Below are 15,490 nucleotides of genomic sequence, written 5' to 3'. Positions count from 1 at the left end.
TTTAGAAAGTTACTGATGATAATAGTGGTGAAGTTAGACATCAATGACAGCAGACAAAGTCCTAAACTCTCAACAAAACAGAAATTTCATTCTCTATAAAAGCAAGGAATCTCTCTGTGTGTGTGTGTGTGTGTGTGTGTGTGTGTAAACAACAAACTGGAATCAGAATAGATGGGTTGAACTCCCTACAGTGTCCTTGCTAAAAGCCAAAACATATTAAAAAAGCAGTAGTTATCACTCTACAAATTTCACAACCAGCCTCAATGTTTCTGACGTCCAACCTTCAAACACAACCTCATTTGGCCATCCATGAAAAAGCTACTTAACCTCCCACTTTTCTATAGCAAGACTTCCTACAGGCACTGCACGAGTACAGATAAAAGAAGACACAAATATAGACAGAGAATGAGGTGTCCAAAAAGGAGTAGGTAGAAATGGAACTTATGTCCCTATATTATATACTATGAACATAATTCACTTTTACTATACAATCCAATATTAACACGACGACCCCACCACGAAAAACAAACTAAACTTATTTAAACAAAAAGCAATTTAAGACTACATTTTGTGTATCATACTGTCATTTTTGTGTAGTTTTTGTTCTTTGTGTTTTTCTGTATTTTTTTTGAGTAATTTTATGTAATTTTGCTGTCCTTTTGTGTATTATTGCTGTCCTCTTGCAGATGATTTTGTTGTTCTTTGTTGTATTTATGTTGCTTTTCCTAATGTGTGTTTTTCAAAATTTTTGTAAAGTTCTTTTTTTTGTGGCGTTTTTCAGTAGTATTACTGTCATTTTGTGTATTTTATTTTTCCATTTTGTGCCTTTCCTTTTTGGCCCCCACAAAACTAAACTACGGGCTGCATGTGACCCCTGGGATACCAGTTACCCATGTCTAATATCCAAATAAAATAGATTAGATGTGTGGTTGTAATGTGGCTAAATGTGGAAAAGTTTAAGGGGCTTGAATACATTGAGGTAAAGTTTCCCTTGAAAAAAAAACAACTTCAGAATTTCCTACGACAATAAAAAGGTATCAACACAAACAAAAAAAAATAATTCAAAATATATGCAGAATGGCTACATCTTTCATTCCTACCTTGTTCTTTATGAGGATATTCCACCCCATAGATGCTACAACGGCGAAATACCATCTTGTTTTCAGTCAGAGTTCCTGTCTTATCAGAGAACAGATACTGGATTCTGCCCAGGTCCTCAGTCATGTTCAGAGTACGACACTGGATTCTTGAGTCAGTCTGTTCATTGTACAGGGCCAAGTCATTTTGGATGAAGTATATCTGACCCAGTTTTACAATCTCGATGGACACGTAAAGAGAGATGGGGATTAGCACCTGTAAAAATGAAATGGAAACACAAAAAAATCTAAAACGGGCAGTTTTTGGGGAAAAAAAGACAATTTCTCACTGCACCAATGTTTGTCAATGTGACAAAGAAAACAGAGTGTTGGCTGAGCAGATAGACATGGCCCTTATCACTCCCAGCTAATCTTTGAGTAACTTTTGCAGAAATAGCTTTTGTTTCTGTTCGGGAATAAGGAAGGGAAAATCCTTTTCCTTCAGGTGCAGAAGAATTACTAAGTCTTCACCTGTGTCAGTGAGCTCTGCTGGTTTGTAAACTGGTTGTTTAGCTTCTTTAATGTTCAGGTCTGTGGATTTCTCACTGCATTTGGCTTCATAGACTACATTGTTTGCATCTAGGGATTTTCATATTTTGGTTAGCTAGAGTCTGTCACTGGGTGTTTACTGGTTTAATGGACAGAAATGTGAGACAATCCCTAAATATTGTACCAAGTTACTACTAAACTCAGATTTGCTATTGCCTGAGACAGATTATTTGGATTATCGTGTGTCACCAAATGTCACTGTTGGCCCCGCCCCTTCTATAAAAGCTGAGAGGAAGGAGGAGGGTTTCCTCCAATCACAGCCCTCAGCGAGCATTGATTGACAGTTTTAATGAAAAAGTCTAATGCTCCGTGTGAAGCAGCTTCTGGTCTAATCAGAGGGCTAATCAAGCTGTGTGTGTACAGATACATAGTGTGTGTATCCCTGTTTGTCTGTGTGTGCGCGCAAACGTGCATGTACTTCTCGCTGCTGTGTGTGTGTGTGTGAGGCTACGGTGTTCTGAGACTCATGGTGGGAGCAGAGCAGGGGCTGTTTGTGACTGATATAGTATCTGTTGGGCTGTGTGTGCTGTGTGCTTATACTTGTGGGCTGTGTATTTTATGCAGTTGTTGAGAAAACAGCGCTCTGTCACTGCAGCGATGTGCTCTGTGACTAGGCATGTCTTACTGCTTCAGAAGTAACACCCATAATCAAGGCATTTTTTTAAATTTCCCCCTAGTGGCAGGGCAGCAGAAAGCAGGGGTTTAGTTACTATTTAAGGTTCCGTAGATTTTTCAGGAAATATTTATCTTCTGACATGTTTCGACTGTCAACTGACAGTTTTCGTCAGATAATGCATTTTGCTGGAACTATTACATGGAAGTCAGGTGAAACTTTAAAAGAAGCATCAAAGGCGATCAGCAGACACCTCTGATGAAGACTGGCAGTTGACAGTCGAAACATGTCGGAGACAAACATTTCCTGAAAAACCTTGTCTGAATAAACAAAATGTAATACTAAACATACTATTCAGCAAGAAGAAAAAAATGATGTTTTCTGGAACTATTACACCTAAATAATTTCTGGATTTAATCTCTCTTCGTTTTACACAACATACAGTATAAAGACCTGCAATTACATCGGTTTTAAAATAATTTTAAATAAATGGACAGTAACACACACCTGTAGTACAATAATCATAGTCCAGAACAAATAGAATCCAGCCATGGCAGGGGACGTGTCCTTATCAACTGAAAACAAAGACTCTCTGAAGTTCCTGAGCCAAAGTCCGTGACCTATTTCACAGCAAGAAAAAAACCCACTTATGATCACATCACATTCAACAGAGAATTACTTCATTCTTTGGATAAACCTTTAGATTTGTCGGTATTAGAAGATGAATTTCTTTACTGCTCGTTAGCTTTCTTTTTTCTTTTTTTTATCACAAAGTCAACAGATAAATTGTTGCTCAATGTTGTCCGCTTCTTTTTATTTCTGCATTGTACAATGTTGAAAACGTAAGTGAGGTACAAACCTGTAGCAGCCATCACACACATGATTATCAGCAGTAACACACACCACAGAATGGCTGTGTTCAGATGCTTCTCCAGTTTGCTGCGCTTGTACCTTGGCCCATTGTTGTTCAGCATTGCTTTGGTCTCATGGCCTGGGATCAACAAAAGGGGTGGTTTGAATATTATTATATGATTTATTTATGCATGATGACGATAGCTTAGTTTGAGCAGGTTTGAACACTCTTGCGTGGCTTTTCCACATGATAAGGCTGTTGGTTGTGTTCATTTCACATCAAAAGATGTAGGTGTAGGTCTCTATTCCAAATGTTTTTACAAAATATCTAACCACTCTTTACTGCATGGAAAAATAACAATAAATGAGACAGACGTCGGTCAACTTTGTGTGGTTTTCCCTCTTTAAAGGGCTCAGATTAAGTTTGTGTATAAATATAAGCAGCTCTTGAAAGCTGCTCATTTTTTCTTGAAATATGTGATCGCTGAATGCTTTGTCTCCCATTTTACTTCATGAAACTCTAGGAGCATCAATAAAGCCAGCATTATGGGAGAAAAATAGGCTGGGAGGGAAAAAAAAGACATTACTGAACCTCTAAGATGTTTTAGAAAATCCTTGATGAGAGATTTACATCGTGCTTAAGAAAGATTAAGTGACAGTTAAAGGGATTTGACTATAAAAGTGTGTTCCTTATACCAAAACAACAGCATTAAACAAACTGAGCTACTGAGGATCTCCCATGTTTTTCAATGCACAAAATCTCATACTTTGCTTTATGTTCTTATTTTTCTTGTTCTGTTTTAATACGGACTCTAAAACATCTTTCAAATATAAATATTATCTGTGAACAGAGAAGTTAAGGAGAAAGTTGGAATACTTTGTGAAAATGTCACAAATAAAACAACAGTCCTATCCTGACTCCCTCTTCCCTGTTTCCTTCCCCCTCACTTAGGTGTAACACTGTCCTTTCTTTTTATACTCTCCCTTTAATAAGATTTTTTTTTCTTACCCTTCCCTAGGAAGGGCTGGTGATTGTCACATCTATGCAATAAAATAATTGCATTTCATTGCAATAATAAAACATGCATTGCTATCGTGAAAAGATTGCACAACGTAGTTTTGAGCTTCGACAGCATGTGCAGACAAGGTTAAAAAAAAAACAAAAAAATAAAACAAAGAAAAACAGTTTAAAGTCTGTGTAAAGCAAATTCAGTCATTTTATTGTAAACACATTAAAATGGTAAAAAACGTATTTCTTAAAACATGCAAAAAGCCATTCAACCATTTATAATTTAACTGTGGAGCTAGGCTTCACAAACTGTGTTTCAAATTTCAGTGTTCAGGATTTAATGGGCGGGTCAGAAATCATAGCCACGTTACGTAACGGAGCCATCATTAGCATAAACCTGACCCTGCTGCTGAAGCACACCAAACTCACATCGGCTTCTAGCCAAAAACAAACCACATATTCGGACTCCTGGGCATAAAACGCGTCCGCTGGTGCCACATTTTCCGTGAAATTAACAATTTCATATACTGTGATTTTTTTTTTCGTTTCTAATGGATGCAGTTCTGACTCTACCCGGGAGGGAGACACATATTTGGACTCAGGTGGAGCAGACCTTTCCGCTGACACCTCCATCTGAGGATTTTTGGAAGCACTATCGATGCTGGCGCCGCTTTCACACTGATCTCTCCCTTAGACACAATACAGGGAGGTGGCGCCCTTTCCGCGCATGGTGTGGTTCCAGCGCCTCTAACTGACACGCCCTCAGCATTTCAGAGCAGAGAGAAGTGCTTGTTTTACCATGATTTTGAGACCTCATTTTAAATACTTAGCGATTTCTTTGATCTTTCAAATTTGGCTCAGTGTTCAATGACACATGTTTCTGTGGTGTGCCAAACTTATAACACACATTTATTTCTACTTTACAGATTAATTTAGAGGTGTAGGTGGTAAATGTCAAAAAGCTGAGCTTACCTGCATAGATGACGATGCCCACAACCTTCTCTGTGTTGCGAATAATGCAGCTTCTTAGCAATAGATTGCGGCTATGGAGACCGACACGAACCCCACTGTTGTGCTCTCTGTCAAACACAAGCGGTCACTGAAATTAATAAACAAAACATTCTACTTTCTGTTAGTTTAAATGAGCGTGTATCAATGAACGTGCAACTGAAGTCTAGGGCGTGTCAGGGAAGCAAATTACAATGTGGTTATGAAAGGCGACCCTGGAGCATTGAAATTCACAGCTCTGATGTAGAGCTGACAGACAGCAGCGATAGCAGCCAGCAGAACACACACATGACTCTGTGACACACTGAGAAGTGAGTCACTGACTAGTTTTACCATTGCTTGTTCACTCTACTTCTTTTTACTGCTGATAATCATATAATAATCATAATCAAGCAGCTCCTATAACTGACATGGTTTCCCTGTCACCTTGGTGCGGATCAAAAAGCACGCTGTGAAAGCAAACCCAGCCAAATGTTATCAAATTATCAGCTGTTCTCCACCCATTTGGCCCCTATCTAGCTGTAAAAAGTAGGTATGAGAAAAACTGACCCATTTATTATTAACCAATTGATTACATAAATGTTAACCTTCAACATAATATCTACAGTATTATACAATTTAATAAATATAACTTATATCTGACATTTTAGAGACAGTCCGATAAAATCTGATATTCGTTTTCGGTGTCCCGATCCGATATTGACACCCCTAGCAAAAACACAACATTTTTTAACACACTATAAATATAATATTCTATATTTGGATTCTCACATATGGTCCATTGTGATATCAATCAACAAAATAGACTGTGCATGTATATCAGTGTGAAGCGAAAAATAACTCACATGAATCCGCTAAATCTCCTCAGGTCTTTGTGAGGGTTTTCACACTCGATGTGACTGTGGAAGGTCTCAGGGCTGCACTCAACTTGCTGAAAAGTTCACATACACCACATCTATATGGTCAGAATGCCCCATAATATATCCCATTATTATAAACTGTATTATACACCATTATCCTAAAATATATCGTCATTTATCAAATTGTGTTGTATTTGTCACTGACACAGCTCTTGTCAATTCAGTAAATTATAACAAAAAATGCTGTATTATTTCATTTCCAGTCATTTTTTTTTAACAAATAATATTCCATTTTAATGTCAATGGCTTTCACATGAATAACCAAAATCGTCAGAAAGGTGTACAATGCTATGCGCTGCTTTAACAACTGAACTTCACCCTTTGAGATCAATAAAGGAATAAAATATATCTTATATAAGAACAATGCATTCTCAAGGAGGGATAGCTGCAAACCCTTGTACCACTAACATTATTAATCATTTATTTTTTACACACATGAAGGGTTTTAAATAAAATATACTATACTTGCGAAAAACCCATTTCGAGTCAAGGTACAACAACAGGTAGAGCCATCTATTTATGTGCACACTCAATTTAGCACTTGTTTGTTGGGAATTTTAGTAAATCAGGCCCTAGAATGACTTTATAAAATCCCTACAGAATTTGCTAAGTCTGGTTTGCTTTCTTTGCCACTTGTTCCCCCTTATTTTTGTCAACCTTACTAAGGTGTTTCAACCCCAACTCATTTGTATGAGTTTTCAAAGTGGGGGACTGGCAGGTGATCAGTGACGTGCCGTCAGGGTAGGCAAGGTAGGCAGTGCCTACCCAAGGGTGAATTGATATTTTGATTATTTAATTATAATTTTTTTTTTTTGAATGATAAATTATTAATTTATCCATTTCCAATAGCCTCCAGTACCTATAAGTTTGAAAGTGTCCGCATTTTGTGCGTTTCATAGCCCAAATTAATAAACAGCGCTATTTCCTGGAACAGCTGCACAGTCTTTTTTTTTTTTCTCGCTCCGCTGTAAGGCAGAGGGACGCCACGCCCCCTCCCAAAGGCACGTCGCTCTTCTGCCTCCGTTCCCATTGTGTGATTTTACGTGTTTGCGCATGCGCAGTCAGGTCCCCAATGACATCCATTGCCGTGTAAAGGCAGCGTAGAGATCTGCCTTTGCACGGAACTGCGCTATGCTAAATGCTATATGTGTAAAGGTCAATGTGTAAAGGTCATCCCCCTGCATAAAGGGGGTGACACTAGTAATGTAAATAACTATGTAAATACTATGATTAATAGTATTGTTAAAGTCTATGAGAAAATAGTCTTTAATCAACTATCAGAACACCTCTCAACCAATAACCTCTTATCTCCATTTCAATCTGGCTTTAGAAAACACTTCTCTACTACATCTGCTTTATTAAAATTTACCAATGATATTTTTTCTGGCTTTGACAATAATCTGCTTACTGGTGCTTTATTTATAGATCTCACCAAAGCGTTTGATATGGTCGATCACTATTTGCTTTTAGACAAGCTTCATTCTATAGGCCTGGATAGATCTTCGCTCCTCTGGTTCAATTCTTACCTTCATCATTGGCAACAGTGTGTGTTTTACAATGGCAGCTACTCTGAATTTTTATTTATTGAGAAAGGTGTTCCGCAGGGTTCGTCTCTTGGCCCACTTTTATTTTCAATATTTATTAATGATCTCCCTCTTGCATGCAATGACTGTAACATCCAACTTTATGCTGATGACACCGTGATTTATTCTGCAAAATCTAATATCTCAGATATTAATCACTCTATTCAGCATGACTTCAATGCAGTTCAATCCTGGCTACAATCTAATAAACTATTACTCAATAACTCGAAATCAAATTTTATGTTGTTCCAGAAGCGGGTTCGCCCAGTCTCAGCCAATGAGATTAAACTTACTTTTTCTGATTTGTCACCAGTCCCAGTTGTTGATCAGTTTAAATATCTTGATCTATGGCTAGACTCCTCACTGTCATTTAAAACTCATATACAAACTATTACAAACAAAATTTCTTATCGCTTAAAATTGCTTTATCAATCAGTTAATTGTTTTAATTACTCAGTTAGAAAAAGGATAATTTTACAATTGATTCTTCCCATTATTGATTACAGTGATATTATTTATCAAAACACCACTGCCACGATTCTCCAACCACTTAATGTCACTTACAATAGTCTGTGTATATTTATCCTCCGCTGTCCCTTCAGAACTCACCACTGCCAAATGTATGAACATTTGTCATGGCTCTCTCTGGCATCTAGACGACAGCTTCACTGGCTATTATTTATATTTGAATGTATTAATTTAAGTTTTCCTGATTATTTAAAACAATATATAATTCCTTTCAGATCGTCATACAGTTTGCGTCATGCTGATCAACCATATCTTGTAGTCCCTAGAGTCAAAAAAGTAGTCGGTAAATTTTCATTCAAATATAAAGCTCCATTTGACTGGAACATTCGCCCATTATCGATCCGCTCTCTAACCTCTCTGTCTCTGTTTAAAAATGCTCTTATCCTCCATCTCCAGAATATCTGTCAGTGTTTTTGATTATAGGCTATGTAACCGAAACCTTTTTTATTCATTTAATCTAATGAAAGTTTTTACTATCATTAGATAGCTACTAATGATATCACTGTTATTACTTATTTATTTTTGTATAAAATATTTACTGTTTTGAGCAACTGTTAAATGTATACTGTGTGTGTGTGGGTGTGTATGTGTGTGTGTTTATCTATATTTTGTTGTATTTATTATTTTTAAAATATTGAATTTTTGTATTGTCTGCTCTGCTGTATCTGTCATTTTATGTAAGTTGAGGACCCCCTCGAAAACGAGATGTTCCATCTCAAGGGGCATATCCTCCAATAAATAAATGTGAAATTTGAAAAAAAAAAAAAAATATGTAAGTTCACAGCACATTAGTGAATAGTGACTGCTGCTGCTACGTTCTCTAGCTTGTGGGCTGGATAACACTACAGTCAGGATGACAGCGCTAGAGATGATAGAGAAACTTTGTTTTGAGGAAAAACGACAGCTTTTAAAAGATGGAGACCAACACCTGAGTTACCAGAGCTTCAGCAAAGGTAAGGTCAGAACATGTTTCATACTTTTCACAGTGAATGGTACAAAAGGAAGGATTGGCTTTGTGGATGCTCCTCACTGAGGCTGTTCTAAGTTGTCATTTTTCTGTGTTTCCAACACAAACAACAGATGTGCTGTCGTGTCATGAGATATATCTTGTTGGAGAGTATGGAGGTTATATTAAATAATTGTTTATGTTTCTTTAATGGTGTTTATGATGTTGATTTTGTTAGATGGCTAAACACTTGTTCATGTGGATCTTATTGGGTTTTTTCTTTCTTATTATGAATTTTATATTTTGATAAGCGCATTGAGATTACTTTGTTGGAAATTGCTTTATACAAATAAAATTGATTTGAATTGAATTAACACTTGACTGCAGAAACATATGAAATTGTCATTGGTGATCTCGATTTGCAACGTGCCTACCCAGCCCTAGTGGTCACGGCACGTCACTGCAGGTGATTCAATTATGAACATTTCAGTTTGCGTCAGGCCTTCTGTGTACTGGTGAAAATTACAGTTATTCAATGGGATATTCAGTCTTCTAAAACTTTGCTACTGTTTTAATACCAAAGCATTCTATTAGTGTGGTTTTCTTCTTCTTGTACCCCTCTGTGAAACTAAAATACCAGATTAACAGAAGTTGTAGTTTTTTACCCAATTTAATCACGGGGTTGCATTTCCTACCCTAGACTCCTATTTATCATTCCAAATGTAGTTGTGAAACTGAAACACTTTCACAAAATACTTTTATTTGATCATAAAAAGAGAAGTAAACCATGCAAATACAGGAAGTAGTTACTGAAAGAGTCTTAAACATTACCAGGGGTTTAGGAGTAAGAAAATAATCACACCTTCCCAACTTCAACATTACAAAGACTAGTGATTTATGTTAGGCTTGGGCGGTAATATCGTATACCGCGGTGTCATAAAAGAGCAACGATATCAGTTTCAATACCGTAAGTTAAAAAAAATGCAATGCCCTTATGGGTGAAAAGGATTAAATATAATTAATTTAATGCCTAAACATGATTCTATGTCCAGAGACAGCTGTGTGATTGAGTGCTAGCCGCAAAAAAAAAAAAAAAAATGTTGAGCTTCAGCTGTCAGTGACTGCTCTGATCGAAACAGAGAGAAACAAATTAAGAGAGGCTTGAAGCACAAGCATCCACTATTGAATCAATTCTCTTTCTGCACAAGAACATAGATTATCTTTATATTTGATATGTAGATTATGTAAATAGATCCAATGCTGTGTCTGGCGCCGCAGGCCGCACCTGTGTTTGACGTGTGATTGTTTCCCCGTGCGCTGATCTGATGTTGACATTAACAGTTGTTTATTAATAAAAGCAGGCTTACCACTAAAACTAATGTAAATATGTCAATTTGTATGAGGAAAAAACTGGTTTTAATTGTCGGTTTTGGGTCAGGTATGGATATAAATACCTAATGTCTGTCGGAACTGTAGGTTTAAATTTTGCTTTGTCGGTTTTTGGTCAAAGCTTGAATAAGGTTCATATCATAAATGGTCTGTGTTTAAAAGCAAATGGCACCACAAAACACCAAAACAAAACATTTGTTGCTCTCTTTCTTTCTCCTCATCCTCCTCTGCACCTGTCACTGATCATTCATTCTCCGGCTCCGCTGCACAAAAACTTTGAGACAAACGCAATAATACACAGATTGGAGCCACAAACTATTCACACTGGAGTCGAACAAACAAACAAAAAATCGGATCTGTTTTTAATATTCAGTTACTGAACAATGAAGGCACAAGTCAAAAGTTTGGTGACGCTGTCTGAGCCTTACATCATAATTCTTTATTTGTCACAGTAATACCGTATACCGCGGTAAAATAGGTTTGATGGTATCAAAAATTGAATACCGCCCAAGTCTCATTTAAGTAACCCAAATGAATGGCAAAGTCAAAAGGTGATTATTCCTTACGTGAGGAGCAGCAGAACACTAGTGGCCATAAACTCACTTAGGTGTGTACACAGGCACAGCTGAGATGTTATAGTTTAATTGTTATTTTACCTGCAATGGGAGGCCAGAAACGACTTGTTTCTGTTTCAGATTAGTCTCTCCATCCAGGTTAGCGGTTTCTATGTAGCAAACACCGTCAGGGTCAGAGGAATGGAGAAGCAGCATGTCAGCAGGGATACTTTCATTACAAGACAAACGCACAAAGTCTCCAACTCGCACGTCCTTCCAGCACTGGTCAGTGTACGCTCCTGTGGTGCTAATGTACAGCACAAACACACACACAAAGAAATAGAATTACATTTTAAGATGTTTTATGAGTAAAACTTTCTGGCAATAATAGTTATTACTAAATGTATAAGCTGTGATACATGCAAAAAGCTTTAAGAACCCTGCCTATATTTTAGAGCATTTTCACAATAAGTAAAATAATAAAGTTTAAATAAATAGCAGTATGTAGTTTAAACACTGCTGGTAAAATGAGGAACTTCCGATACCGCCATCCTCTAAATGATGTACTCGAGTGTTTACAATGGAGATGAAAACAAACCATCCATCCATTCATTTTCAGACCCGCTTGTTCCTGTTTTTCAGGGTAAAACAAACAAACCTTTTACATTTTTTTCTTCGGGCCAACGATCTTCCATTTGTTATCTATTATCCATGAGTCCTACACTATGGATTTATCTGATTAAAAACTATTGTCTCCAGCAGCTTTACAACCCACCAGTTATTTATTAACTTTGAATAGGGGCCAATTCGATTTGTGGTATTTTGTTTTACCAGTAAAAAAATGCTGATAATTAGAATTTTAAACTAATTTTGGATGGGTCGAGTTGGGATGGTGAAAAAAAAGAGAAGTCATTTTAGAATAATGATGTTGCTACTCTCAGCCCATGAGAGAAAGTGGTTTGTCTAGTGAAGAATATTGATACCTAAGTGTGTGACATGTGCATTAAGATATAGGTCAGACATAGGCAACTGGCAGACCGGGTTGGTTTCATTTTGTGCAGCCCCCAAAACAATTACAGACTAATTCCAAAAACAAACAAAATGACAGAAAAGTACACAAACCAACAAAAAACACAGAACGACTCCATGAACAAACCAAACAGCAAAAAAAAAAACACACAAAAATGTTTACAAATACACAAAAGATGACTGCAAAAATACACACGACAAAAAAAAAAAAACACAAAATGACTACAAAAGCCCAAAAATTACAAAAATACACAGTGATTCCAAAGACGCACAAGATGACTACAAAATTAACACAAATCAACACAAAAAATACAAATAAAAAAAAAAATACACTAAATGACTCCAAAACAGAAATAACAGAAAAAAATCTACACACAAAGCGAGGATTAAGGTTAAGGATGCTGGCCTTGTAATCAGAGGGTTCCCGGTTCATCACTGTGGGATGTTGAGCAAGTCCCTTAACCCCGAACAGCTCCCCAGGCGCCGCAAAATGGCTGCTAACTGTTCCCCAGGGATGTTTTCACAATTTAGAAAGTGCATACAATAAGTTAAAATACAATACATATGTTTTTTTCTGTAATATATCTAGATTACATCACTGACCTTGTTTATTGAAGTTAATTTAAACAAAGTACATTAGTTAAGTACTAATTTTTCCTTGCAAAACAAGTGAAACTTTATAAGCACGAGGCCTATTTTTCCAGAGAATATTACAGATGACTAAGCACTTTATAGCACTAAGTACTATAAAGAGGCTTTTCAGACAAACAAGATTATGTTTATCGAGCTGTAAAAACATGTAATTTAACTTTAGACAATGGTATCAGTGATACACGGTAACTGGGGCTATTGGATAGCGACGTAGGACGAACGTCACTCAGGGTAGAACATAGCAGAGGCAGCTTTTGGTTAATCAAACTAAATTAAAGCTCTGTACAAGCACAATAGATGTCTGGTTTCTAAAACGAAGTGCTAATGTCAGGACTAGAATTTTTTTTTTGATCATAAATCAAACAATAATATAACTCATGAATCTGTGCTGAAATAAAGAGCATTTAAACATGTCTTTGTATTAAACAGACATGCTGAGATGTGAACTCACTCACCTCGTAAACACTTGCACGACCCTGTTGTTGACCTTCTTGTCAAACAAGTATCTTCTGTAATCCTCCAGAGCGTCTTTAATGGCAATCACAGTAATAACCAAAACAAGGGGGATCATGGTAATTTCTTTCTCAAAGGCTTCTACAACTGGTACCCAGTTAAGCAGCGCCAGGAACAGGAAATAAATGTTGGCCACCCTGAAAAGCAGGAAGACAAAAACATTAAACACTTATTCAGAAGCATTTTCTCCCTCCATTATTAATATAATTCATTCATTTCCTTCATATGTCAAGAATGAATCAGTAATGAGGTTAATCTACTTATTGTGTGTCAAATACATGCAGTTAACCGGTTGGGGTGAATTATAATTGTAATTGTGTAACTGATAATTAATTACAATTATGGCATAATTATACTTGTAATTGTCATGAAAAAAATCTGTCTCTGTTGTAATTGTAATTTAATTCAGGTAATTAACTTCCCAATTGTAACTGGCATGGAAATGCTATAAAAACTGCCAATTACAATGCACACATGCACACACACACACAGAATAACAATTATTAAAATATGTTTCAGATCACCTTTTCCCATTACCTGTCATTTCTCATGAGGATCATTTGACCGTTTTTTAAATAATTGAAAGAGGGCATTCTGACATTAAAAAAAGCTCACATGTACAGCATAAAAATATCAATATTTTCATACAGAAAAAAAGTTACTTTAGTAATTGAGAATGTAGTTGAAATTGAGTTTGAGGTGAAAAATAATAATTGTAATTTTGTTTCTATTTAGAAAAAATGCTGGTCACTCTAATTGTAATTGAACATGGAAAGTCAAAGGCTCTCATTTCCTTACACTAGCAAATATTTCATCAACTAGTTTTCTTTTCAAAAAGAAAAAAAAAATCTAATAAAATACCTAATAATAGAGTACTTAACTAAAAGTGATGAGGATGAAAATAAAATAAATTAAACTGTAATGAAACACATTCTACATTAGATAACTTAGTATTAATAAACTTTAAGGTCTTTTAATATTCCCTACAGTTTTATTTATATATTTTACTTACGTATAGCAAATTCAAGAGAATGTAAAGTAATAGGTCTGACCTGTGAAACTGTTGAAACAGGTTCATAGGCAGGAATGTCAGCAAGGTGTATTTAGTAGTGCAAATTGCATTGCATTTGTAGTTCTTGGACACAGCCTTGTAGTCATGTTGTTGTGGCCCACAGCAGGCGAACACTTTCCTTTGCCTGTCAGGGACTCTCTGCGGGGTCCTGTGGGAATCCAGGGGGCTTTTGATGCGCTGGCCATGGAGAGCACGGCACCAACCTCGCTCTGTGTTGGTCTCCATCATGTGTTGGCAGCGATGTCGCACCCAGTGGAGCTGCTCCATCGGTGGCCCAAAGGCTCCACCTGCCCCCTTTTGTTTTGCTTGTGTGAGGTCAATCCGACCATGGGCTTTCACAAAGGAAAGAAAACACTGTTAGATTTACCCTACTTAAAGTGACACGCCCAGGTCATTTGTCAAGAGAATTCATTTGGTCAGAAGGCGGTGCTTTAATATGAACCCAGGTGAGCCATTCAGCCTAAGTTACCACCACACGGTGACTTTCCTCTGCTTAGTCTCCAGGGGAAGTTTTGTCTTCCTGGTCTTTGCAGGTTTTTACTGTTTTTCTGACATATGTGTCTGGAAGATAGTAATCATTCGGCCTTCGGTTTAGTGAGTTAAAAGCGAGGCCGAATAGTAGCGCGTAACGCAATGACGTAATCAAACAACGTGCAGTGATTTTGAGTCAAAAAAGTGTGCGTACGTTACTGCACAACCAGCAGCAGCGGCAGCAGCTGCTCCTTTCTGCACACAAACACAGCAGACTCTCTCCTTTGCACTTACCGCTCCCCGTCACCGCGCAAAAGTTGGAAGTCGTTCAATTCCTCAACTGAGTCCGTTGTTAGCGCTGTGAGCCACGAATCCATGAACATCCCCATTGTTTCCTCCTCACTTTACAAGCTGCATAGGCTGGAGTACCATTAGCACAGAGTGCTAACAGCTGATGTGTGTAAAAACAATGGGTCCATGGCTCCAAGCAGTGACTACCAACACGATCGGCAGCAGAAAAAGTAATGTTTGGGCGTCTGCATTTACATATATGGCAATAAAGTATACATACCTGTCAAGTTTTGGATTTGAAAATATGGGACATTTTCTGGCGCCCACCCACCCAACCAAGCTCCAGTATCCCTTATATTTTCAGACAGGTGTACAA

General features: G+C 37.2%; 1 protein-coding gene across 2 annotated transcripts in view; it reads right to left on the bottom strand.

Moving 5' to 3' along the window:
* atp10d (ATPase phospholipid transporting 10D) overlaps nucleotides 1–15,490 on the bottom strand; it is a 52,911-nt gene that overhangs the window by 29,133 nt on the left and 8,288 nt on the right. For both annotated transcript variants that reach the window (XR_003672865.1, XM_028438561.1), the window contains exons 2-9: nucleotides 14,333–14,684; nucleotides 13,223–13,417; nucleotides 11,190–11,394; nucleotides 6,013–6,098; nucleotides 5,132–5,238; nucleotides 3,158–3,289; nucleotides 2,806–2,918; nucleotides 1,101–1,353 (exon numbers count right to left, since the gene is read on the bottom strand). Coding sequence is in view for 1 of the 2 variants with exons in the window: in XM_028438561.1 (XP_028294362.1) it covers nucleotides 1,101–1,353; nucleotides 2,806–2,918; nucleotides 3,158–3,289; nucleotides 5,132–5,238; nucleotides 6,013–6,098; nucleotides 11,190–11,394; nucleotides 13,223–13,417; nucleotides 14,333–14,619 (1,378 nt within the window). In the remaining variant the exon portion in view is untranslated. The remainder of the gene's footprint in view (nucleotides 1–1,100; nucleotides 1,354–2,805; nucleotides 2,919–3,157; nucleotides 3,290–5,131; nucleotides 5,239–6,012; nucleotides 6,099–11,189; nucleotides 11,395–13,222; nucleotides 13,418–14,332; nucleotides 14,685–15,490) is intronic.

This window comes from Gouania willdenowi, chromosome 22, assembly GCF_900634775.1.
Source record: "Gouania willdenowi chromosome 22, fGouWil2.1, whole genome shotgun sequence".
NCBI lineage: Eukaryota > Metazoa > Chordata > Actinopteri > Blenniiformes > Gobiesocidae > Gouania > Gouania willdenowi.
The sequence above is the reverse complement of the archived record's forward strand: the minus strand, read 5'-3'. Positions and strand labels throughout refer to the sequence as shown.